Source organism: Eptatretus burgeri, chromosome 8 (assembly GCF_056783735.1).
Source record: "Eptatretus burgeri isolate ZD-2024b chromosome 8, Ebu_testis_v1, whole genome shotgun sequence".
Classification (NCBI taxonomy): domain Eukaryota; kingdom Metazoa; phylum Chordata; class Myxini; order Myxiniformes; family Myxinidae; genus Eptatretus; species Eptatretus burgeri.
In genome coordinates this window covers 57,274,371-57,302,274 of record NC_140968.1, presented here as the reverse complement: position 1 = coordinate 57,302,274, position 27,904 = coordinate 57,274,371, and the positions used below count along the sequence as shown (strand labels likewise).

General features: G+C 44.1%; 1 protein-coding gene across 4 annotated transcripts in view; it reads left to right on the top strand.

The window, feature by feature from the left end:
* The window catches only part of LOC147021810 (activin receptor type-1-like), a 47,803-nt gene that overhangs the window by 11,149 nt on the left and 8,750 nt on the right, over positions 1-27,904 (top strand). For all 4 annotated transcript variants that reach the window (XM_085892190.1, XM_085892188.1, XM_085892191.1 and 1 more), the window contains 7 exons: positions 7,934-8,021; positions 12,136-12,420; positions 13,480-13,691; positions 17,990-18,089; positions 18,301-18,447; positions 25,576-25,851; positions 27,483-27,680. In XM_085892190.1, the coding sequence (XP_085748316.1) occupies positions 7,949-8,021; positions 12,136-12,420; positions 13,480-13,691; positions 17,990-18,089; positions 18,301-18,447; positions 25,576-25,851; positions 27,483-27,680 (1,291 nt within the window). In that variant the 5' untranslated portion in view covers positions 7,934-7,948. The remainder of the gene's footprint in view (positions 1-7,933; positions 8,022-12,135; positions 12,421-13,479; positions 13,692-17,989; positions 18,090-18,300; positions 18,448-25,575; positions 25,852-27,482; positions 27,681-27,904) is intronic.

The following is a 27,904-nucleotide window of genomic DNA, read 5'->3' as shown; positions in this document are numbered from 1 at the left end:
CGCATACCCTTATTTGGCGCCAAGGCAGAACGAAACGCTTCGTGACCATATTCAGTGCGAAATCCACACCGCCTGGGATATGGAATTCCGCCCACGCACATGCCCGCATGCGGCGAGCGCACGAAGAATTCCACGAGCAGAGTGTTGTCGTTGTTGGGGTAAAAATCCTATCTATAAAATAAATGCGTAGCGCACGTACACTTGATTCCAATTAGACATAGGAGAAAGGGAGCTATCTATCCACATTTACTTAACGGGAATAACTGAGCTCCGGGGACCTGAAATGTTGAGTGCTCATGGCTGCCAGATTCGTAACAGTATGGTATTGTCACGCGCTGTTAAAAATACAATCTGTGATTCCATGTTGTATGTATAGGTTAAAACGTACATATCCAAACATCCAAAGTGATCCAAAAAGATCACGACTGGTGTTCCTGGATGGTGTAAAATAAAATCAGACACAATAATTACCTTCCAAAGAGTGAAAAAATGCATTTTGGAGCCATTTTACCTCACCACTCACGAGTGGTGGAATTTGGCAATGAGGGATAAGAATTGGGGAAATTCCTTTCCCCAAGAGAGGATGATCACCTGTCTCTGTTATCATCTGAGCTCAAGCCTTTGAACGTCGGTATTGCAGCTCTTTCTGGGGTTCAGAAACTGGATAGTGGCGAGATCATGGTGGGTGGTTACACCTACTATTGGTCTGGTCGCTCTGATGGTTACCATGCCCAAGGAGTTGCTGTAGCTGTGTCCAATAAGCTGACTCCAATGATAATTGTAACACCGGTCAACTCGTGTATTATGAGATGAAGGATTCGTCACTCCTTGGGTGTCGATTCCCTGGACTCTGTATATGCTCCGACTGAGGCGAGTGATCTCACTGTGAAGGACGCATTCTTGGACGAAGGACGCATGTGCGAGGGGGTAGAGCATCACCTGTGGTCAAGTGATTCTCGTCCTGCTTACAGGGGAATTCGCGTATTGCGCTCATCCAAACCCATCCCTCAGTTTACTCCAGTTAGAGCAGAGAGCAGTGGGCTCTTGATGGAGGAGTCCGAAGTGAAGGCCCACTTGGCCGGTTACTTTGAGTGGCTCTACCAGACTGATCCACCAGCTGTTGAGTTGGATGCCAGGGGTGTTACTTTCCTGATTGCTTAGCTTCCAATCAACTGTGATCCATCTTCGTTTGTAGGAACAGGCTGTGGTGAACTGGTTGAAATGGGGTAAAGCTCCTGGGATCTGTGGCATCCAAGCTGAATTTCTCAAGACTGGTGGAAATACTGCACTTGTCTTTGCATGCAGTAATGTGCTCTGCCTGGAACACAGGCATCATCCCAACTGATTGGAAGAGGGGCCTTGTTGTCCCTCTCTGGAAAGGGAAGGATGATCACGAGGACCACAACAACCGAGGGGTGATGCTGCTCTTGGTGCCGGGCAAGATCTTTACATGGATAATTATTGATGGGGTTGGCCACCATCTGCTTGAGTACCAGCGCCCAGTGTAGTCAGGCTTTACACCAAAGAGGCCAACGATTGACTGTATCCTTGCCCTTTGGGTCCTCACCGAATGCAGACGAGAGTTTCGGCAGGGGCTGCTTGCAGCTTTTGTTGATCTCTGCAAAGTGTTTGATTCAGTGTATCGGGATGCCCTCTGGAGGATTCTTCGTCTTCGTGGGGTGCCACCAAAACTGATCAAACTGATGTCTGGACTATACTCTGGAACTGAGAGTGCTGTGAAATGTGGTGGTACCATCTCTGACTTATTTGCAGTTGTTACTGGAGTTTGTCAGGGGTGTGTACTGGCCCCCACACTTTTCAGCACTTGTATGGACTGGATTCAAGGGAGGATGTTGGAGAGACTGCTGCGGTGCATCGTTTGGGGATGTCAAGATCTCTGATGTTGATTTCGCAGATTTCGCAGGAGTCAGGGCTGCTGGGATTATGGGTTTCCTGGGTCAAAACGAAGATCTAGGCTTTCAATGACATGTTGGATGCTGCTGTCCTGTCTATACCTGTTTGTGGTGAGGATGTTGAGGTCACGGAGAGATTCACTTACCTTGGCGGTAATATTCATGTATCTGCTGGCTGTGAGGCGGCGGTCAAAAGACGCCCGGGCCGGGCCTGGGAGTCATGGATTCACTGGATCATGGGGTGTGGCACTGCCGGTACCTGTGTGGGAGGACGAAGGTCCAAGTCTTTAGGTCCTTGGTGCTTCCAGTCTTGCTGTACGGATGTGAGACTTGGACTCTGACCAGGGATCTGAGAGGGAGACTTGACTCCTTTGGTTCCAGGTCTCTTTGGAGAATGCTTGGCTATCACTGGTCGGACTTCGAGTCCAACGAGCGGTTGCTGAGAGAGACTCAAATGAGATTTGTTACCTGCATAGTCCGTGAGTGTCAGCTGCAGCGGTATGGACATGCGGCTCGTTTAACTGACGCTGATCCTGCTCGCCAGATTCTCTCAGTGAGGGAGCCTCGTGAGTGTAGGAGGTTAATGGGCCGACCACGTGCCTCATTGTTGGAGCAGGTTGATCGGCATCTCAAGGAAATGGGGATGGGCCAGGCATCTGCATGGGGGATGGCCAGCCGGAGGCCCCTGGAGTACCGGTGGAAAGTGGACACGGCGACTCACTGCTCCGGCGCATGTTCCTCTACCTGACCTGACCTGACTTGACTGGACCTGCAAGCCTATTATTTGATATCGAGTTAGAAAGAAATTTCTTTTTCCGAAATTTTATCCGCTTTAACTCTATATTTCGTTATTATTTAGGCCATGATTTTCGATCATCAGATTTTGAATATCAGTTTTTAATAAGCCGATACGATGCATTATTCAATCCTGCCAGGAGCCAATCACATTGCACCTATCTTCACAGCAAATCAGCGTAATGGCGAACGGACAAACAGCCATCCTTGTATGTAATATTATACATAATAATGCAATATCAACAATCGTCATCTTAATGTGGGGTAGTGGACAAAATATGTGAACCTTTAGTGGTGGTGGGGAGGAGAGGGGGGGGTGGCGAGGGGGTACTTGTTTCTGACAGCATCACGGCATTGGCGGAGAGGCGGTGGAGAAGTATGGTGTCAGTCACATGGCACGATCAAGCGAATGTCCAATATGGAACTCCCATTTACACTTTGTAAGATCGAGGAGCATTCTGGGAGGATATAGGCAGTTTGTATTTGTTCCCCATATTTGCAGTGGAAAATGGCTTTCATTTGGAATAAATGTTTGGTACACATTTCAAAAAACATGACACACACACACACACACACACACACACACACACACACACACACACACACACACACACACACACACACACACACACACACACACACACACACACACACACACACACACACACACACACACCTTTTACCAATAGATTATAAAATTATTTGTGTCCTTGTTCCTTGTTTTGTATCCTTCCCAGGTATCTTGTTTTTACCTCCTCGACATCTATTTCCTTTCCTCGCTTCAAAAAATCGAAAGAAACAAAAAAAAAACTTTATTTTTCACTCTGACTTTTTGTTGTTGTTGTTGTTGTTGATAAGGATTTTTCACCATTGAGAGATCGGGCTGAAAACAACATGTAGCAGAATATTTCAAAAAGTTGTGGATGGATTCGGCCAAAACTTGGTGGGCAAGTTGGGTACGTAAAAGTGAAAATTGATTCAATTTTGGTGAAGATCCGAATGCGGATCCGCATCCGAGAATTTTTTTTGTGATTCTTCACCATTGAGTGATCCGGCTGAAACGATATCCAGCATGATATCTCAAAAAATTATGGACGGATCCAGACGAAACTTGGTGGATGAGTTGGTCCGGTGATAATAACGACCCAATTTAAATTTTAGTTCAGGTCCAAATCCAGATCCGGCCTATCATTGCGATACAAAACGTAAATTAACCAGCCTGGTGGAGGTATGCACTCGACCAAGTGCCCTTCTAATTTCTTTCTGCTGCTTGTTTTAAAATTTTCACCTGCTGCCGGCTCCACTCTTTTCTCAATATCTCCAAACTGAATCTATATTAAATATAAATGCTTCTTCCTCCTTTAAAAGCATTTCTGATCAATGTGAAAATGCATTTCAACTTCTTCAGAATTGCTCCACGTGGTTTCCTTCTACACTGTGATATGTCTCTTTCTTCTTGCTCTTCACAAGGATTATTTCTAAATTAGGTGTTTGCCCCCTTGGTGCTCGTTCCACGAACCATCTCACCGCACGCACAGCGCAGCGTTTCTTCGCATGTTCAACAAGGGATCTTATCTCCGATCGCATGATCTTTATCTTTGATCTTCAGTTGGGAATCTGGAATGAGAATAAGCACCACCCACTCCCCACACACTCAAAGCTTCATGTCCCACCTTTCTGCATCCCTCCTCACCCCACACTGTCAATGCTTCCCCCGCATCCCACACGCGCAAACATGGTACTTTTTGTCCCCACGCTGTAAAGTGTAAACAAACAAAAAAACAGCTGGAATATTGTCATCTTTTCTGTATATCTGTCCGTCACACTATCTCATCGCAGAATTTCACCAAACTTAGTCGTTATGATCAGCACACGGCAAGAAGGTACAAGAGCAGTCCCATTTTTGGCCCTGTCCCCTTGGCCCCTGGGCTGGGGTCAAATAGTCAAATACCAAAAAAATGCAATTATGGGTACATTTTAAAATGAAACTTTGTATTTTCAATCAACATTGGGGAATGGATGAAATATGTAATTTTTTTGGTTTTGACCCCCAGGTTCATGCCCTGAGGGTTTGGGGGGGGGTGGGGACTTAGGGTCGCAGGGGTCAAAACAGAACATTTTATAAATTCAAAATTTGATATTGGGTCATTCCTGGTGTAACCTTTTGCCATCTTTCAACTTTCCTTAAGGTGGGAAGTGTGGGGATTTGTGATGGCGTGCCATTGACTTCGCTCCAGTTATACTCTGATTAATTATATTTGGTCTTTTTAGGATGCTATCCATCATCACCTGCTTTATCCCGTGCACTCACCCCTACCTCTTCTTAGTATATGCTGTTGTGTAATATCGTGAAAATTTTGGGTTAATTTTTGCCAACCTAATTTTTAGTGACTATGGACCATAAATTTATAAAAAAATTCTGCTTGGCATTTTTTTGGCCGCCATCTTGGATTATTGATGGCCATCTTGAAATTCGCTTGGGTAAAAACACATTTCCGACCATATCTTTACCTCTGATAGAGGTATTTACATGATATTAGTGTCTAAATGTATGTTTTAGAGGGCAAGCAATCATTTGTGATACTTTATAAAGGTCTAAATATAAAACTTGACAAGGAAATTGTCAATAATGCCATTTTTTAGCTTATAGCTGCAGCCAAAATAATGAAATTTTTATTATGTTCTTTTTTGATATTTCATAGCTGTTATCATGACCTAATTTGACTATTTTCCCATAAATACCTATTATCACATGTTTAGTATTTATTAAATATTTGTTTCTGCTTTTTTCAGAATATAGCTACAACAGCCTGAAGAAAGATGGGAGAGCCACCTACAAAAAGACCACGCACCAATACAAACTATAAACTGTATTAAATGTCAAAAACATAGCAGTGATTTGTTGAGACAACACCCAAAATATTCATCATATGAAAAATTTCTGCATTCTGTTCGTCGTAGGGCTAATTGAGGTGAACTGGAATTCCTTGGAATTCATAACCGTCTGAGTGATATAACTGCAGAACAGCGAAAGGACAAACATGCGAAGTGGCATGCTCCATGCTATGCAGAAACTACTAACGTTACAGACATTGGAAGATCAAGCAGGCGGTATGAAACAGCCCTCGCTACACAGGACTTTACCCAGCTAAAGCGAAAGAGAGGTCGCCCTAGATCTTGTAGCTCCACACAATCTTCTTCTGCACCAGTACGATGCACACGTTCCCAAATAAGGAAGTTCAATAAAGCTGAGGGCTTCTTTTGTCAGGGTAAAAATACAGATATTCTTCACAGATGTCAAAGTCAAAATGTTGGTGAAAAAATGGCAGTGATTGTGCAAAAATGCAACAATGATGAGTGGAAGGTGAACTACAGTGAACTGATAAATTCAAAGGACCCACTTTCTAGAGATTTGATGTATCATAATACCTGCCTGGCAAATCAGTGGAAAAAATACAACCCGGTCAAGCAACCAGTTGCAGAAAAAGACCAAAAGGATTCGGATGATTCTGTAAATTTCTTGGCTGCAGAAATTGAGTTTTACAGTTGCCTTGCAGATAAACTCAGCTCTGGTGAATATATATATATAGGCATTGATAAAGTACAACAACATTATGACAATATGATGATGATGTATGGGTTACACAGAACTACCACTCGTGCTGCACTGAAGGAAATTATTGAAAAGAATATCAATGATGTGGAATTCACATGCCCATGTGACTGCACTAAACCATCACTAATTCACTCAAGTAACGCCCGTGACGCTGCTGTAGATAATGCTGCAAACAAAACTGATAGACAAGATGTACAAGCAATGTTTACTACTGCAAAAATCATACGGAGAACAACAGAACAGAATAATAGCTTGAAATTTAAAGGTTCCTTGGTTGGTGAAACTATTGTTCCTGAAGAGTTAAGTATATTGTTGGGTTGGATAATTCAAGGACAGAGCACGGCCCAGTCAAATGTATGGTCTGAAAGTATCAGACATTCATGCAGTAACATATCACAGCAGATGATGCAAGCTTACAGATCAAACAGACAGGTTACATACAAACCCAAATCAGATTCCTCTGTGTTTCATAGTGGCACTGAAACTCCTCTGACATTGGGCATGTCCTTGTATTGCTATCATGCCACGCGGAGTAAGAAGATTATTGATGCTGTATCCCATGCTGGTGCAGGAGTGTCATACCAGCACACACTTCAGCGTGTTTCACAGATAGCTTGCACAGTGAAGAATAACATGGAAGAACATGGTGGAACACATTCGCCGAGCTCATCTACGGTGCCATGTGTGGCAGGAAGTACTTGTTCCAAAGCCCTGTCGTCTTGACCCAACAAAGCTTGGATGGTATCGAGAATCTACCAGTGAACTGAAACCAATTCTGTCCAAAATGTCTCCAGTCCCTGAATCAGTTACAGAATTTGTGAGGTGTGGTTGCAGCAAAAGTTTGTGTAATGCTCGTTGTTCTTGCGAGCAAAACAATTTAGAGTGCACAGAATTGTGCAAGTGCGAAGCCAATCCAGAGAGCTGTATGAATACCCAACAGGACTGCATGTCAGATCAAGAAACTGATTCAGATGAATCACTGTTTTCGCACTTTAAATTTCTTCATATAAGGAAAAATTGCTAATTCAACCCTTACAACAGACTAAAAGTGATATAATTTTTAAATTGGTGACTCAACATCATGGTTAAGGTAATGTAGTTGGAGTTCAATGTGGCCAGTGTGTAATTATACATATTTAGAAATCAACATCATCAAAATCCAACTATTATTGGTCGAGATATGGGCAATAATGTGTTTTTATATAGCAAATTTCAAGATGGCGGCCATTAATCCAAGATGGCGGCCAAAAAATGCCAACCTGAATTTTTGATAAATTTATAGTCCATAGTCACTAAAAAATTAGGTTGGCAAAAATTAACCCAAAATTTTGATGATTCCCCAAATGACAACACATCAGCATATACTACTCTCACCGACTACCCCTTCCCTACCCACCCCTTCTCCAAATTCTGTTCCGACATCCACTCAACTACTCGTTTATGATGTCATTTAATTTTTCTTAGTTTCCCTGTTATCCTGTCAATCTTTGCCTGATTTCCTCTGTCATTTAGCTACTACATGAGCATAGACCCCTGTATTTTAAACAAAAGTTTCAGGTGAACATGGCTTTCATTAATATTTGTTTGCTGATAAGCTGTTTGTTCACAGGTGGACCTGCTGGGCATGGAGAGTAATGCAGTTTGGACTTTGCTTATGATGCTGCTCCTCTCCATATGGCCGGCCTCAACTGTCCAAGGTAGGACATCATCAGGTGATTTGAGAAAAAGAATTTGCATACGCGATGATGGTTAAGACTGGACAATTGTTGGCAAATCTGCCAAATAGCTAAGCAGAGCTTTGTCGGCAACTTGCTTTACTGATGGCACCTTAAACACGCTAATCCCAAGACAGGAGTTTCATTTAGTTTAAGTTAATGATGATCCGATCTGCCCCAGAATGCTTTCCATGCATGCACAGAAAGCAACAGCGGCCATCGGGTCATGGTAAAGTATATCCTGTGTGCGAGATGAGCATTGTTGCCTAAAATGTCTCACAAAGCTTCTAAAAAGTCGAAAATACTTTGAAAAGTATCTGAGAGAAATGGGTGTGCCTCTGCACAACTAAAGAGTTTGAGAACTTTCACAGCCTGCTGACAGGGCTGAGATGTTACAGCTACCTGTACTGCAGACTCCTGACGATGTGCAACTGTGGAAGGGCACGTGCTAGCCTAACCCTCGACCATCGCCACTAGTGAGTGCACTTTAAACCTTGCAGTAGTGCCTCTTGTGAACATGGCAAGCTCGGTGATTCATTTAATGGACATCTACAATTGGAAAGACGATGCTGTGCATCGTTACCAACAAAGTAATGGTTACCAACTCTTCGACAAAGGACATCATCACGACGTAAAAACACACAAAGCTTGTGCCAGCTGTATTTACGTGAGAGCCAGATGTACCAGGCAGACTTCCCTATTGGAGATTCTGTATTTGGTTTGGGTTCTTTCAGGTCATATCTGGGGATTGCGAATGCACAGGGAAAGTTTAAAATGATATTTACTTTTCATCATGTTTGGGAAGAGGAGGTAGGAGCTGTGTGTGGTAGGTATGAGTGCTGTGATAAATTTATATGTGTGTATGTATGTATATATATATATATATATAATAAATATTAGATCCCAGGTCACTTGAGAAATTGTATTCGATTTTTGAATGCATTGCTAAAAGGAGAAGTTTGTCTGTGTGTTATCCACTGTCATCGCTCGTTTGGATTAACAGGAAATGGTAGGAACTTTTCAGTTGATGCCTATCATCCATCCATCCATCTATCCATTGGGACCATACTCTGTGCAGAGCGTTGGTGCTGCCGAAGCTGTCTCCTTGGCTATTGGACACAATCCTGGATGGGTCGCCACTCTGACACAGGATACCAGCAAGTTGGCACTCATTTTTCCAATCTCAGAAGGATGATAGGCAGAGTCAACCCCACCTGGTATTAATTCAACACTGAGTGGGATTTGAACTTAGGACCCTCAGATACCAAGCCCACCACTTTAGCCATCAAGCCAACACCAGGCATGATGCCTGTTGGTGTGTGTGTGTGTGTGTGTGTGTGTGTGTGTGTGTGTGTGTGTGTGTGTGTGTGTGTGTGTGTGTGTGTGTGTGTGTGTGTGTGTGTGTGTGTGTGTGTGTGTGTGTGTGTGTGTGTGTGTGTGTGTGTGTGTGTGTAAAAATACACAGCTGGTCAAAAGTTTTAGAACACCCCCATTTTTCAGTTTTTACTGAAATTTAAGCAGTTTAAGTCCAGTGAAAAACCTGAAATGGTACAAAGTTATGTGGTAAACTGCCAGAGGTTAAAAAAAGTTTTGGTTACCAAAAACTCAAAAATAATGTAAATTTCAGCGTTGTTAAAAAAGGCCCTTTTCAAGGAACAAGTAGCAACTGCAGCTGTTCTGCAGCAATGGAAGTAAATTAAGCCTTGAAAGTTGATGCAAACAATTCCTACAGGTGTCCCAACTTTTGCTGATTACTTACAAACCCTCTGTCTGTATAAAAGCAGTGTTGGAACAGACTGTGTTGCTGCACCCTCTGAAGCATTATTTGGACAATACTGCACTGCAGCAAGTAGTATATTGCTATCATAATGGTGAGAAAAAGACAATTAACAAAGACTGACAGACAGACCATTATAACACTTAAAACTGTCGGTCTTTCCTTTGGAGAAATTACAAAGTAAGCCAAGGTGTCAGTGAGTACAGTTTCCTGCACCATCAAAATGCACTTGGAAACTGGAGGAAACTCTGACAGGAAGAGGTCTGGCAGACCCAAAGCCACAACACAATCAGAAGACAAGTTTCTGAGAGTCAACAGCTTGCGTGATAGGCGGCTCACAGTACAGCAGCTTCAAGCACAGCTTAATACTGGTCGAAGTAAGGAAGTCTCAGTTTCATCTGTGAGGAGAAGACTTCGAGCTGCAGTTTTGACAGGTCGAGTGGCAGTAGGACAGCCATTGCTAAGATGGCAAAATAAGAAAAAGAGGCTTTCCTGGGTCATGAAGCACCACCAGTGGACTACTGAAAACTGAGAAGAAGGTCTTATGGACCGATCAATCAAAATTTGAAATTTTCGGTTCATCACGCAGGGTTTTTGTACGCCGTCGAGTAGGCGAAAAGATGGTTCCTCAGTGTGTGTGACACAGACTGTCAAACATGGAGGAGGAAGCGTGATTAACTGGGGCTCTTTTGCTGGACCCAGAGTCGGTGAATTGCACAGAGCGACTGACACCCTGAACCAAAAGGGCTACCACAACATTTTGCAGCGCCATGCAATACCCTCTGGACTACGCCTCGTTGGTCAGGGGTTCATCCTACAGCAAGATAACGACCCAAAACATGCCTCCAGGCTATGTCAGAACTACCTTAGAAGAAAAGAACAAGACTGTAGGCTTCAAATCATGGAATGGCCAGCACAGTTTCCAGACTTAAACCCCATCGAGCTGGTTTGGGATGAACTGGACAGAAGGGTGAAAGCAAAGCAACCTACAAGTGCAACACATTTGTGGGAACTTCTGCAACAGTGTTGGGAAGAACTTTCCGAACAATATTTGATTTCCGTTGTAGAAAGAATGCCACGAGTATGTTCGTGCAAAAGGTGGCTACTTTGATGAGTCAAAAATTTAGATTAAATTTTGTTCAACAAAACGATTCCGTGATTTCTTTTTTATCTGCAATTGTTTATTTGTTTTGTCATCATGGTAATTGATCGGCTTGCTTGTCTAATATTGATGGCCTCTCGGGAAAATTCAGTCAGAGGTTGATGGGGCAGAGATCAAAGATGTTTGAGAGGAACTTGTCCACAGCACAGTGTGAGCCCACAAAGCTGTTTGGTAACACAAAGGAAGAGATGCCGCAGCACCACCAGGAACCACAGCAGCGGGCAATAATCATGAGATCGCACTGAGGCACTGACGTACCAGAGCAGTGTCACGGGGTTTTGAGGAACTCATGGGACCTTCTGTCTTTCTCAAGCACTAAGCTTTCCACCCGGGCGCACACTCTGAGCCCAATATGCCTTTTTATTAGCTCCCATGGGGCGTGGTGGAGCTTCCATAGAGCATGTCCATTGGTGAATACGGCTACCAGGCAACTTTGCTGGCTTGCTCTGATTGGGGGATGGTGGGAAGGGGAATGTGGGGTGGGGGTGGGGGAATGGTGTTGAGAGAGCTGGTAAGTTTCCGATCACGCATTTTTCAGTCTTTGAATAGGAGGAAAAGTTTCCAGACTCCTCTGGTCCCCACTCGCCATGACCTTTTGCACAGTTTGCCCCTGCTGTGGTGGAATGGAAAAATACAAATAAATGGATTACACTGGAAATATTGCAGAATGTATGGAGGTGAAAGACTGGGTTTAGACACAAACACTTAGGTAGAGAAGGACAAGAACTTTCAAAACACTTCATTCGACACTGTCTCGTTCCAGTAACTCCATACGGTACGCTTATGCGAACATGCACTATGAAATAACATATAATATATTCCCCATTTACCCCCTGAGCCAGATCCGTAACAATATTCTCATTCTTCCACCATATTTTGTGACGTTTTTCTTGGCGATCACAATGATAAAATTCAAACTTCGTAGGGTTGTTACAAGTTGAGATTTTTTTAGGGCTCTTACTTCAGACCTATTGCTTTGGGTTCAGACCCCAATTTGAGACCTCTTAACTTGGATTTGGGTAGGAGTTGGCTTGCCTGATCTTGACAATTCGCATTCCATTTTGTGATGGAAGTCAATAACATGTATATCAATTATTTTTTTTTATCATGCAAGAGTGTTTTTCCTAATGGCTAGGGTGTGCGATTTGTTTCTCCAGAGCCGGAATTGATTTCACCAGAGCCAGAGACAAAAGTGGAGCAGCCTCCCCAGGTGTATGAATGTGCCTGCGCTGGAACTTGTGGTAACAAGAAGCACTGCCATGGCTTGAGCTGTTTTGCAGCCGCTGTTCTGGAACAGGATCGAGTTGTTCAGAAGCTTGGCTGCTTGCGTGATGCAGAACAAAGTGGCATGATATGTCGCACTTCACCCTCTGACCTGCTGGTGGTTCGCTGTTGTGTGGGACACCTATGCAACCAGAATCTGACAGTCGTGCTGGAGGATGGTACGGATCGGGTGATCAAGATGGAGATCCTGTAAAATGAGTTTTGATGTGGGAAAACATTGGCAAATAGTGTTTCAAAATTGAGGAAGAGTTTAATTTTAAACTTAAATGGCATAGGCCGTGTCGTTGACCCCAGCAAAAGATAAAGCAATGTACAACTTTTTTTTTTTGTACCGCTGATTCAAAAGTACATTGCTTTGTAGTTACAGAGGAGATGTCCCATTTTCAGGGACTTTCAAGACTTGTTTTAATCAAGTGAGGAAGTATCCTCACGAGAGATGATTGATTGGTGCACCTGGGATGTTTGTGCTATCCTGAGACTGGGGTCCCTTTGCTTTAGTTTTCATCAATTGCTTGATTGATGTTTGCTTCATGGCATTGGTTAGTGGGATGTAGTTGCAGCGATATTTCTGTAATCCAGGCTTGCTTTGTGTTTTATCAACCTGATACTTGTAAAGTTCAATTTTGATGGGATGCCGAACTTCCCTTACAAAAATATTACGAGGAAGTATTGTTCAAACATGCATAGTTGCATACTTTGATTTAAAGTACAGATAATTTTAGATGGGCTGGCAGGATTGCCTAAAAGTATGGACACTCACCTCTGAGCTCTCGAGCCTGGGTTTGCATCCCGACTTGGTTATAAACTCTCATCCCGGTGTTTCACTGGCAGGGTGATTCATCATTTTCTGTGCCATGCCTCGGATGGACGTAAAACTGGTGTCTCGTCTGCCGAGATTAGTTTTGGAAGTTATAGATCCCACGGAGTCCTAGGTGAAGAGTAGGTGAACCATCACCGACACCCTCAACAAATTCCAATTTCCAAATTCCTGTTCCCCCAGCTGAGTGTCCTTCATTGGAGTAGCCACCGACGGGATAGTCAAGAGACTGTTTTGCAGAACCCATGCTCCGTAGACCATGGTTCTTGATGATGATCATGGTAGTTTTAGAAATGTATCTCCAAGTACTACTTTTCAGGAGAAAATACATTGCTCTAATCTCACTCACTTGTGAACTCTTGCTGCAAAACACCACCCATGCAATTGTGTTATCTGGCAGATGGTGAAACAAGCTTCAGGCCTTGGATGTTGGTGGTGCTTGTTGCTGGGCCATGCCTTTTGCTGTGCGGTGTGGCAATAACTGTGCTTGTTCTTCACAAAGCGGTCGGCAAGAACAGAGCCTGGGGTGGTGTTGCATCGGGACAAGATGTGGAAAGAGCTGCTGTCACTGAGGGCCTGGTTGCTTCCAACATGGGTGACGGCACACTGGAGGTGAGTAGTGTGGGTCATTGAATAGAAGAGGTAGCCTTATTTTAAAAGGGGGTAGTGGGAGAGGGATGTAGGTAGGAGGGAAACGGATATCATTACCGAGAGTCGTTTCAGGTCTGATGTTGTTGGCTGGAATTATGAATAGATTGAGATGTGGACCGTGTGTGTGCGTGTGCATGCACGTGCGCGTGTTAGTATAGAAGTCAAAGGAGTTCAAATGTCTCCAACTGCCCTTGTACTGCAGGGGTACATGCAGAAGCTCCTCCATGCACCTTTGATCACTACAGAAAAGAAATTGAATTGCTATGTTGTTGACTTAAGAGTACAATTAGGTCCCAACAATAGGGTGCATAGTTAGCATGCTTACCTTTTGAGCTGTCAGGTGTGGGTTTGATTCCTGAACTGCCAATAAACTGGTCCATCGGTGCTTTGCAAGCAGGGTTTTGAATCACAAAGTGTCTCTCTCAGATGGACGTTAATCCGGGTGTCCCATCTGCTTGCATGAGTTGGTGAGACATTAAAGATCTCACAATGTCTTTCATGAATAGTTGTCTCTGGCACCCTGGACAAACTACAAATTCCTGCTTAAACCGCTGGTAGCGAATGTTCTGGTGTTTTTGGATATACTGTACTTCGACGTCGAGTTGCTATGCTCGCTATCTCAAAATGCATATGCGGTTGCTGTGTTGGTAAAAGTTCGTACAATATAAACAAATTCGTGTATACAGATGTTCACGAGTAAAATGCAAAGGGCCATTTTTGGCTACGAAAGGTGAATCAACAACATTTGCTTAATTAATTGCTTTCCAGCCAATCAGATGTTCAACACCAGTGTAACAGATGTATAAACACTCGGTTGTTTCCATTTCCTTGTAAGTGTTTGTAAACTCTAAGGCTAAAAGGATCGGTCTTTCCTCGAGTACACAAAATGTTTTAAAGTAGATGTAGATCTGGAACTTCATTGTCACACATAGATAGTGCAAACATGAATACATTTTCCTTGTTTATTCATCGCAGTCATAATTATCCCTGATTCTGCCACTTCTGAACCACTCGCCCATTGGGAGCACACTGGTTGATTCATTCATGAGTTATCATTACCTCCTCCACCAAAGGGGAGGTTATTTTGTCTGTCTTTTTGTCTGTCTGTCTGGGAGCAGGATATATCAAAAAGCTTTGGACGGATTCGGATGAAACTTGGTGGACGGGTTGGGGGTGTGACAAGGACGAATTGATGAGATTTTGGTGAAGATCACGATCCGGATTCTGATAGGAGAATTTTAAAAGTAATTCTTCATAAACATGTCCCCCTCATAAATTGAGCGATAGGGACAAAAACGATATACAGTAAACCCTTCAATATTGTGGGGGTTAGGTTCCTGGAAAATGCTGCAATAGTTAAAACCGCAATCGTGGAAACCAAGGGCCAATGGGAAGAGTGGGGTTTGGTTCCTGGGCTTCGAGAAAATATCGAAGAAGATTGACGGTCGTCAGAAATAAACATATTACTATTGAAATAAATAGGTAAATACAATAAATACAGTGTAAATTAAACAAAAACACAACAGTTTCACCTTTTAAATTTATTCTAAAACATCGAGATGGGTGAGGGTAAACATATTACATAATCATTCGTACTGTACTCTGCCGTAAATGGAAAATACAAGACTTAGCTCTGAGATGATGCTGCTATGGGGATGGGAGTGGTGGAGGTTAGAAAGATGTGGATGTAGAACTTGCAATGGCTGTTGGATCATCAGGAGCATGACAAAGAGACCTGCTACATTGCCACAAAGAAGGTTAAAACGATCCTTGGCCACCTTGACCCGAAGCAGATATTCCCTTCTTGGCCAGGAAGGTATGAGATGGCATCCTTTTCCAAAATAATCTCATCTCTGGCATTAAAAATCTGCTCCGGCATCAATCCCTTCTCCTCGATTCGTTCCATGAGCCATGGTTGAACTGGAGCCTTTGGCGCCGGATGCCTCGTGAAGACGTTGGTCAATCCACAATAATTTATCCGGTATCACTGGTCCACTCAAAGGCATTTTTTCTGTTTGGTCCTCGATCCAAACATTTAAGCGTTTTTTTTCCATCCTTTTAATATGAGGATCACGGGATTGGAATTAACCTTTTGCGCTTTGGTGGCAGGAACCCTTGCATGGATATTTGATTCGCAGTTACACACAGTTGATTCATTGCTCCGTAATAGTGGCCCATAGAAACCACACTTTCACTTCTTGCCTACGTATCTAACAACTCCATTTCTTCACACAATGTCATAACCTTGGTCTGACTTTTGGCACGGTTAATTTTGACCGTTGTTTTACTTTTGGGCACCATTATTGGATTCGCTATATATGAGATATCCCTTATTGTCGGGTTTTTCGGCTGTCTGTCTGTGTGTATGTGTGTATGCAACGCGAGGCTCCACAGTACAAACCAGCAAACCGATTTCGATGAAACTTTGCCAAAATGTGAAATATATACTGGGAAGGTGCGCATTTGAATTTCGTTGCTGTGTTGTTGCTGTGCAGCTGTTGCTGTGCAACCACCTGTTGCTGTGCAGCCGCCAAAAAATGGCGTAGAGTATTTTCAATACTTGTCCTTCAGTTTTGAATGTAGAGAAACGAGACTTCGGAATTAAACACTTCGAGATATTTAGAAAATTTTACTCGAGCCGATTTTTTGATTGAGGTTTTATTTTTCAAATGGTAGTCCTTCAAAAATCGGGTGTCTATTTATCGTCATTTAAGGTGTGTATACAGTGTTTGTAAGGAACTACACCGTCGTTCCACCTTCGATCTCTCCTCGATCCAAATGTTATTGACCAAAGTGAAAAGGATCCAAAATAAATGGATTCACTGGTATTTCTTTGTGGATTTCTAATAATGTTTATTTATTTACCGAAAACAATTCCACGACCCACACACCACCTTCAATTATTTATTTATTTATTTATTTATTTATTTATTTACTGAAAACGATTCCCCACCCACACACCACCTTCAATTATTTAGTTATTTACCAGGAACGATTCCCCACCCACACACCACCTCAAATTATTTATTTATTTACTGAAAACGATTCCACGACCCACACACCACCTCCAATTATTTATTTATTTACCGAAAACTATTCCACGATCCACACACCACCTTCAATTATTTATTTATTTACCGAAAACGATATCACGACCCACACACCACCTCCAATTATTTATTTAATTCCTGAAAACGATTTCACGACCCACACACCACCTCCAATTATTTATTATTTAAAGTGGGAGTGGCGTAGGAAAGTGGGCGTGGCTTATGAAAAATATTGTGTGGCTCAGGAGGTGTGGTCAAACAAGAGCATTGACAGAAGTTTATCGGGTTTTCCGTGTGTGTGTGTGTGTGTGTGTGTGTGTGTGTGTGTGTGTGTGTGTCTGCAACGCGAGGTTCCACAGCACAAACCAGCAAACCGATTATTTTTCAAATGGTAGTCCTTCAAAAATAGGGTGTCTATTTACTGTCATTTTTTTATGAGGAGTGCCAGTTGGCAAAATACTCAATAGGAAAATCTTGCCAGGCAGAGAAACAATTGTATGTGAACCAATACGTCTTGGCAATGAATCTTCGTCGGTGGATCGGTCAGAATGAAAAGCATCGTATCCAGCGCTTCGATCCGAGCGAATCCCTCGTCGCCTACCGGCTTGTTAACTCTTGTGTGTCTACAAGATATTGTAGATCTCGTATTACAGGATCTCCACATGTTATATCCTGTTTAATGATGATTCGTTACTTAGTTTAGCTTCGTTCACGTATGCTGGTCTGATTACAACAATTGACGTTGTGGGCGTAACAACAAAAGGCTTGTAATGAGAGGTAATTGTACACACGGACACAAACAACTCATCTCAGCTCAAAAACTGCGATTGGCCAAAATGAAACATCGTGAAAATGAAATCGGAACACAATCGGTTGCCCGCAATTGGTAGAAATTATCCACGATATTGGAACTCGCGATATTTGAGGGTTTACTGTATAGCACGATATCTCAAAACGTTTTGGGCGGGTTATAACAAAACTTGGTGGATGATAAGATGGGTCGGTGATGAGAACAAGCCAATTAGATTTTGGTGAAGGTCATTATGCAGATCCGGCTTATCGGTGGGATACAAAACGTAAACTGTTCAGCCTGGTGGAGGTATGTACTCTTCTTAGTGCTGTTATACTTGTACATGTGCTTTATGTTTATCTGATGATTATTACATCTTATTTTTGGCTTTTTTTTACCTCCTCCCCACCACCCTGAAGGACCTGATGGATCACTCTTGCACGTCAGGGAGTGGATCAGGTCTACCGTTCCTTGTACAGAGAACCGTTGCCCGCCAGATAACGTTAATGGAATGTATTGGTAATGCTTTTCATTTATTAACTGTTCTTGTAAGTCACTGCAATGTGATGCCGGAATTGTGTCCGTTTGTTTAATCTCTGCAGACCTGAAGGTTTTAAACAAACTGTTTGTAAAGTGCCAATATCGAGCTGAACATTGTTGTAGGATTCGCAATATTGAAAAAAAAAATTTCCTAAATGAAAATATTCCTCTTGTGTCCCGAATGACACAGGTAAGGGGCGGTACGGTGAGGTGCGGCGAGGTGTTTGGCAGTGCACCAATGTGGCTGTAAAAATATTTTCTTCACGTGATGAGAAGTCATGGTGCCGTGAAACGGAGATATACAACACTGTGCTTCTCCAGCATGAAAACATCCTTGGTGAGCTGCAGAATTTTCACAGATATTTTCAAATTTATTTTCAACTGGACATTTACAGAAAATAGACCAGCAGAATGGACAGTGACAGGAGCAGTGGCCACGGCCTGAAGGTAAAGAGGACAGTTGGGATGGTCATAAAGTAGGGGTCGGAGTGCATTTAATGCATGGAATGGCCTCCCTGTAGAAGTCGTGGCAACAGAAACAGCCAATAGGTTGAAACTAGAATATATATGTATATATATATATATATATATATATATGTATGTATATATATATATATATATATATATATATATATATATATATATATATATATATATATATATATATATATATATATGTATGTATATACAGCCACGGGTACCAAGTGTATTATGAGGGGGTTAATCCTCGTTTCTCCTCGGAAGAGCCGGACCTGGGCCACCACTCGTGATTAACTTTGTGATCCAGTGGGTTGCTTTACAACCACGAATGCCAATCAGTTAACCACGAGTTCCAGTGTCCACCGTCTAATTTGTTGTTTAACTAGAGTTCACGTGGCTTCTTGAATGGGGAGCGCACCCTCGGCAATGCACCCAATCTTATCTTGATTAGATTTTAATTAGGGCGGCTAAGCGTTTAACCGCTGGTGTGTGCCAACTATGACAGGTTAATTAGTTTGGGAACTACCTCCCAGTCTATCTAGGTTCAGACAATGCTGGATCAATGGAAGGAAAAGACAAGCACGGACAGGTTGAAACGTCGTCAAGGAATTTATTATAAAGAAAAAATAAATAAACTGAAGAACTTTTTATTTCTCTGTGGTGAAAAAAGGTGAATTCAAATCAATCAAAATAATCTCAAGCAAATAAAGGATTAAACAGGCATTGATAGAAAAACAGACAGAGAGCAGATGCTTATCACTATGCCTTACTTAACGATTAAACACGAGACGAGGGTACCCAGCAGATCATTCAGGGGAGAAAGATATCCGGTCTCAGCTTACCAAGGTAGAAGTTGTGCGTCATATAAAATGTACCAAAATGTGTGAGCGTGCCTTGATCCGCTGCCAGCGCCCTGCCTCGCCGTGCACCCACTCGCAAGCAGGCTCGAACACCAATCGACGTCACGTCGTCACCCCCAGGAACCAGGGATGCCAAGAATCAGGTAAGAGCAGAACCAGCAGGAACAGAGCCCATCCGTCACCCACCGTCAGGAGCCACCAGGAGCCGTAACCAACGGACAGCTGTGGGGAGCTGAAACCAGCTGTCACCAGCTGTCACCAACTGTCACAAACTGTCAGGAAGTCACCAACTCACCAACTGACTGCAGCTGAAAGGAACCTTCACTCAGCTGTCACAAAACTGTCAGGAAAGCTGTCCTCCCATCCCTTTTATAGGCGACCAGTGTAGGTGAAGCCTCAAGCAGACTTCAGCCAAATCCACCTTGCCTATTGGCGCATCATTGCACGTGACTAACCGTCAACCTCGCGATCATTCCTTCCTTACCAGAGCAAGATGCAACCCCAAATCAACACAGGCCTGGCTAACGATGCCATGTTTGGGGTGCTGGACGAATGGCAGAAAGCAGCCATTTGCCAGAATTACCGAGCGAAACTGTGAAGCGCTCACAAAACGTCCACAACTACAATCACCTCTCTGTTCAACCCAACACGAACAAGAGCCAGTCAGCGTCCATAGAGCTACCGAACGGGACGTCAAATGTCGATGGAAAAAGGTGGATGTCAAACGTCGATGAAAGAGATGTGGGTGAGGTAAATGATCCACAGCCATATTTTACCATCAGAATAATTGCTCAGGAAAAGCCCGCGGTGTGCTTAATCAAATGTCCTGTAAGTAAGTCCAAAGTGTAAATAAATCGTCCACCTCCAAGCCGATGTGTCCCGATGGAAAGGGGGTAGAACGAGCCTCCGTTAGCCCAACGGCTATCTCTCGCGTGCATGAATGTGTCGTAAAGAGGAAAAGGCCATCCCATAAGAAAGGGAATCTGTTCTATACTCTTCTCCAACGCATCAAAGTTAGAATCCCACCAGACAAGGGGATGGGTCTATCCTGGACATGCATTTATGGAAATAACTGTTTGAGGCCCTGAATGTTGTATGCATTAGTCAGATCTGATTTTGAAATCCATAACTAAAATATACATATTGTTGTGGTTGAGGAAATTCGCAAACCACCATTCAGGTCCCGTTGGTGAGGTATCTCTGTAAGTACATGTGTAGTTAACCCAAACCCGTTGTTTAGAGGGAATAAATGTCATTCATTCGGGCTGCGACCCTTTAAGATAGCCGTTTTTCTGTTCTATCTTTATTTTGAACCAACCACGTCTCAACCGCCATCACACAACAACCACCAACTGCAACGCCGCTTCACAACAACAACAACAACGCCAACAGCCACGACCTTTACCTTCACAACTCGCTCTCGCAATCATCGCATCACCACCATTCCAAGCGTCACCGTGGCCAGGGACCGCCACTTTAGACCCTCCACCGCCTTCACCTCTCCTTCTGCGGCCATTCCCGCGCCGCTTGTGAACGCCGAGCGTCGGGCTGTCCTGGCCTCGTACAGGGCGCGCGCTGAGCCGCGGGTACAAAGAGCGGCCTTTCCGAGGGGAAGTCGGATCAGGAATGATTCACGCCCACTTCTGATCCGTCCAATCATTAAGCGCGGGGCGATTTGGCCCCGCCTCCAGGCGCAGCGGAGTAGAATCGATATATGCAGATTCGCGGATCAGGAATGATTCACGCCCACTTTTCCTCCGTCCAATGGGCGAGCGTGGCTCCGCCCCCGAGCCGATCCTGATCCGGAAATCTGCATATGGGTTCTCCTGTCACACTATAAAGCGCCGAGCACGGGGCGAATTCAGGGAGTTTTCTGTTTCGGGCTCGGGCAAGTTGGAGAGGTGTGGCAGCGGCAGCGGCAGCAGCAGCAGCAGCAGCGGCAGCGGCAGAGAGAAGAGTTTCTGTTTCGGGCTCGAGTGAGAGAAGAGTTTCTGTTTCGGGCTCGAGGGAGAGAAGAGTTTCTGTTTCGGGCTCGAGTTGTAGTAGAGAGTTTCTGTTCCGGGCTCGGGTGAGTTGTGGCGGCGGCGGCGAAGTGTGGCAGCAGCAGTCAAGACGGGTCTGGAGGAGAGTCGGTCTGTCGGGGTTCGGAGTCTGTCGGGGAGCTGCAGAGAGGAGAAGCCGGGAACGCGGTCGAGGGCGCAGTGGAGTCGCTCGTCGCGGGACCCAAGCAAGCCAGCTATCCTCTTTCCCCAGAGCATCAACAACCCCCCCCCCTGTTTCCCCCCACGCTGAGATAGTGCGAAAAGGGGGGCCCTGTTCCAGGCAGTGCCAGCGAGTCCCGCGGAGGAGCGCGGAGTCGGGGCACCGCCGCCATTTTGCGGCTCATCACAAGACGGGTAGGCTCGACGCGGTCTCGGCCCACAGACCCGTCTGCCCCCTTGTCGTAGAGGGTGGTCCTTTTTATTTTGCTTTGGAGTATATGTGTTGTCGGCGCTGTCTGTAAAGTAAAACTGTGTAAGTGTTGCCGTGTGCTCGCGTAGTCGGTAGTAGATCTGCATTGTGTTTCTTTTGTTGCAATTGCTTTTGGTGCATAATTGTTGTGTTTTTGTTACATTTGCTTTTGGTGCATAATTGTTGTAATTGTATATGTGTGCTTTCCGTTTGCCGCGGAATAAATGTGAATTATGTTGAACTGTTTTTCCCGTTTCGCTTCGTCTTTTCTTTAATTGAATCTCCATCTTACTTCACGTAAAGGGTTGGTCGTGGGCTAAATACGCCCAATAAGTAATCGGAACTGTCGAGGTTGACGATAACACCACTCGGTTATCCCGATAGTACGGAACGGGTCGCTTAAAGTGGCCCGTGTCCGAAGTCGACCTGCGGCGAGGTGCGATCGCCCGGTCTACCCTCGGTGTGGGTACTTAGGTAGGTCGAATTTGGCGAACAACCCTATCCCACGCGGGGGGCCGATTGGCACGATCGTGGTGAGGCCGAAAGGCCCACCCGTGACTAGTTCCCGGCGTTAGTCCGAGAGGGTCACGACGGAATTGTCCGTCCGGTGGGCGACGTGCCATGATTCGAGTTACGTGGCCGCTCGCACGCCGGCGAGCGCTAATCCACAACAATATATATGCGCGCGCGCACACACACACAGACACACACAGACACACACACACACACACACACACACACACACGGCCAGTCAATCGGTAACAAAGTATGTTTCACAAATTGTTTATTGCATGTACATGTGTAACAAGTCTTATTTTTCATCATAATCTCCATTGCATTCAATGCATTTTTCCAGTGCTTAACTAAGGCCTGGATTCTTCGAGGGAAAAAAAAATCTTATGGCTGCTTGTGTAGAGGCAATCATGCACCACCTCTTGGACCTCTTTGTTGCATCGGAAAGTGGTTCCACCAAGCGACTCCTTTAAGTGGCCCAAACATGTGGTAATCCAAAGGGGTGAGGTCTGGACAGTAGGGTGGATGAGGAAGATACTCAAAATGCATGTCCTCGATTGTTGCAGCTGGAGCAAGGGCAGTATGGGGCCGAGCATTGTGATGCTGTAGCGAAACACCGGTAGCGAGTCGTCCATGAAGTTTTGAGCTGATTGCTGCTTTCAGATGATTTTTATGGAGGTCACCGTATGATGCACTGCTGACTGTGGTCCTTCTGGACATGTAATGATCTACAAGTGGGCCTCGGCTATCCCTGAAGAGCGTCCGCATTACTTTTCCAGCGGACGGCTGTGTGTGGAATTTTTGGGGCTTTGGTAAAGTTGAATGGTGCCACTCTTTGCTTGCCCTCTTCGTTTCTGGCTGAAAGTGGTGGACCCAGCTTTCATCCCCAGTTACTACACGCTGTAATAAAGCGTCGCCTTCTGTTTCATAAGTCGCAGAAGTTCTTCACACGTGTCCACTCGCTGTTCTTTCAGTTTGGGTGTGAGTTGTCTAAGCACCCACCTTGCAAACACTTTGCGGAACCCCAGCACGTTGTGAATGATATGGTGTGCTGAACCATTACTAATGTTCAATTTTGAGACCACTTGATCCAGCATAATGCGACTGTTTTCCCTTTGCACGCGCTCAACTCCTGCAACCATTTGTGGTGTGTCGGCTGTGTTCGGCCGGCCTGAGCAAGCAGCGTCTGTCATACTGGACACTCCACTTTTGAACTTCATGTCCCAGTCATACACCTGCTGCAGCGATAAACACGCGTCACCATGGTGTATCTTCATTCTGTGATGAATTTCACTGGGATTTACACCCTCACTTCCCAAGAAACGGATGACAGAACGTTGCTCCTCCCTGGTGCATGCTTCTAAGGGAGCTGCCATCTTGGAACTGCTCTACTGACTTCATTTGCTCAATGTTGCTAGATATAAACAGGTAAAACATGACTCTTACACATAGATATAACAAATGTCATCTACAACTTCACACTTTACATTCTCAAATTTATATCACCAATTTAAGGTTACTTATCGAGTGTGTGCGTGCGCGCGTGCGTACGTACATACTATACATACACATGAATACACACACAGGTCGGTACGACAGTAATACTTCTTATTTTCCAGTTCGTAACAAGTGTCGTGAAAGGAAGTGATGCGAAATCGCAATGAACAGTGTGTATCTCCCACCCATTTTAAGTTGAGCGGCACTGTGATCGGTCACGTGCCAACATCATACCATGCTTTTAAAATGGCTGCACCACTAACATGTGCATACAAAGCAGAGCACAGTTTTTTTATTTTCTCATTGCATTAGAGGTTCCTCCAGTGGATATTCATCGGCATTTAAAGAATGTGTATGATGACTCTACCGTTGATTGTGAGCACCGCTAGACATTGGGCAAGACGTTTCAAGGACGGGGAAACCGATATCGACGACGAGCCTCAGTGGTCAGATTGCAACCGCAGTGACACCGAAAAACAAGAGTTGAATTGATGCGCCCATTAAAGTGCATTGCAGTTGATCTTGAGTTTGTGGAAAAATAACTTCATATTTGGCATATATATATATATATATATATATATATATATATATATATATATATATATATATATATATATATATATATATATATATATATATATATATATATATATATATATTTCCATTTTCCCTGTAATTACCTCCGTTCACCTTTGGTGGCAGTTATGTATTCACCCGTTTGTGTGCCTGTCTATGAGCAGGATATCTCAAAAAGTTATGGACGGATTTTGAGGAAACTTGGTGGACAGGTTGGGTGTGTGACGAGGACTAATTTATTCGATTGCAACACATTTACAAACATCTTTAAGCTGTGCTCATTACCTCTGCCACCAAAGGTGGATGGAGATTATTTTTACTCCCCCGATCTGACTGTCTGACTGTCGGCACGATATCTCAAAGTTGTGGATGGATTCGGACAAAATTTGGTAGACAGACTGGGCGTGTGACGACCAATTTTTTTCTATTTTGGTGAAGATCTGGATTCGGATGCAATATATATTTTATTTCTTCAGTGATTTTCACCATTGAGGGACAAGGCCAAAAAATGATGTAAATAGCACGGTATTTCAAAAAGTTATGGACGGATAATGACAAAACTTGGTGGATGAGTTGAGTCGGTGATGAGAACAAGCCGATTAGATTTTGGTTCAGGTGCAGGTCCAGATCTGGCCTATCAGTGGGATACAAAATGTAAACTGTTCAGCCTGGCAGATGTAAGCCCTCCACAATTCAAATTACAACTACAAGGGCACTAGGTATTTAGTGAGAAATAAAATAAGAGGCAATACTTTCGTAGAGACCCGTGTGCGTGTATCAGCATGTTGATGTTCCTGTGCTTGCCCCACTATTCTCTTTTCTCACTACTACGACTCCTCCTTTCATCCCCCCTCAGGCGTCGGTCAATATACAGTACTATACTAATATATTAGATTAATGTGCTGGAAATGTTTGTTCATCCCCTCCCAACCCTGGATTCAATGAACTAATAGGTTAGATTCATGTGATTATGTAGCATCGGCATGATGTTCCATATGGGCTCCCCCTGTTTTAAAGTTCCATTTACTCTTGGATTCCATTTGTCAGCTCTGTACTAAATATTGACCATGACCGTTATTCTTGTGCAGCTTTCATAGCTTCAGATATGACATCGCGGAACTCCAGTACACAACTGTGGCTTATCACGCAGTACCATGAATCGGGTTCGCTCTACGACTGGCTACAACATCGTTCGCTCGAAACCCCAGCTTGTTTGCGCTTTGTGCTTTCTACTGCTACGGGCCTTGTTCATTTGCACAGTGAGGTGCTGGGTACACGCGGAAAGCCTGCCATCGCCCACCGTGACCTAAAGTCCAAAAACATCCTCGTAAGATCAAATGGCACCTGCTGCATCGCTGACCTCGGTGATTACATGGTTTTCTTGTTTTACCTTTGTATATTTTGTGTGTAAGTACTTGCTTGTTTAAGTTAAAGGTACCACTGTGCCAATTAGAAAAAGTAGGCCATGGTGTCCTGGTACACTGTGGCCAAATTCCAGATTTGTGCTTCCTGGTATGCAGCAACACTCATCGCTGACTCGAGGATGTTATGCAACCTGCTTCACTGTAATCTCCTGTGAATCACTCACTGAGTAGAGCATGGCATCCTTATCACCAATCACAGGGTGTCATCAATCAAATTTGATCACGATCAAATTGGAAGAGATCTCCATATGCTGCCTCCACCACATACCACCAAATACCACAGCGGCAGTACGCAGAGCTAGATCATGGATGAACGTGCAGTCGCTTTATTGTGTTGTTTTTTTTTTCAGTTCATTCAAGATTTCCATACATCTCAGGGTTCTGCCATTCGGTATTCACAGTAAAACATTCCTTCACCGGTTCTCCATCACGAGCACATTTCACATTTTGTCCTATAACGGGTATTATTCCCAGGTTGTGGGTTCATCTGTGGGCCAGTTTGATTTTGATTTTACTTGTCTGTTTTTCTTTTCATACATTTGGCAAGGATACTCTGGTAACTCTTGTGATAATCCCGTTTAATGACCAACTCGGTTGGGATTTGTTTCGCCTGGGCCTGAGAGAAAACTGCCGAAGAGACGAAAATATCGCAGTTTCCTTCCGGATGCTTTTTTTTTTGTTACCTCCGCCACCAAAGGTGGACGGAGGTTATGTTTTCACCCCTGTCTGCCTGTCTTTCTGTCTGTCTGTGAGCAGGATATTTCCAAAATTTATGTACGGATTCGGACAGAATTTGGTGGACAGGTTTGGTGTATGACAAGGACGAATTGATTATATTTTGGTGAGAATGTGGATGCTATTAAAAAAAATTTTTAGTGATTCTTCATCATTGAGAAATAGGGCCAAAAACTATAAATAGTACGATATCTCAAAAAATTGTGGACAGATTCAGACAAAACCTGGTGGATGAGTTGTGTAGGTGACGAGAACAATCCGTTTAGATTTTGGTTGAGAACTGGATTCAGATCCGGCCTATCGGTGGGATACAACACGTAAACTGTTCGGCCTGGTGGAGGTATGCGCTTACTTGAGTACCGTTTTAATTGTTTCTGTCATGGGTTGGGATGATGGCTTTAGAGGTACATGTACTCGCCTTTGAGTTGTCTCACCTGGGTAGCCAGCTATAAACTGTCACACTAGTGTTTCACATGCAGAGTGAGCCATCAATGAGCACGCCCTCCCTCGGAAGGACGTTGAGCTGAATGACCCATCTGCTAGCACCGATTGTTGGTGGACGTTAAAGATCCCGTGGTGTATTGCACAAAGAGCAGTCAAGGTACCGCCGGCACCCTGAACAAATTACAAATTCCTTCCATTTCAATCAAGTATCCTGCACAGAAGTGGCGATCTGTCCAGGAATGGTCCGAGCCTGGAAACGTTTCTCGACCCGTCATGAACACTTCGAAGCTCTGTGAAGAGTATGGGCCTCCATTATTGTCCTCATGTGATGACCATTTCTGTGTTTTTTGTTTGTTTGTTTGTCTTATCCAATAGTGTTGTTCCATTTGCAGGTCTTGCTGTGATGCACACCCAAGAGGGTGACCGATTGGATGTGGCAATGAACCCACGTGTTGGAACTGTGCGCTACATGGCCCCTGAAGTTCTAGACGAAAGCTTGCAACAGGACTGCTTTGATGCGTACCGTCGTGCTGATATCTGGGCTCTTGGCCTGGTGCTATGGGAGGTGTCACGCTGCACCCTCAGCAATGGTGCGTGCCTTCACTTCTTAAAAATGAACATACTCTAAATCTTTGCTTACTATTTATAATCCTTTGAGGATCTTGAACCTTTATTTCACGTCAGACAAGGAGCCGTGTCAACACGGTCTATAGAATCTGGGATCCCAGAATCTGGAGCCAACTACTCATACGAGTATCATGGGATGGTGCGTCACCCCAATTTCTTCTCTGAAACTTTACCACAACGTTCATCA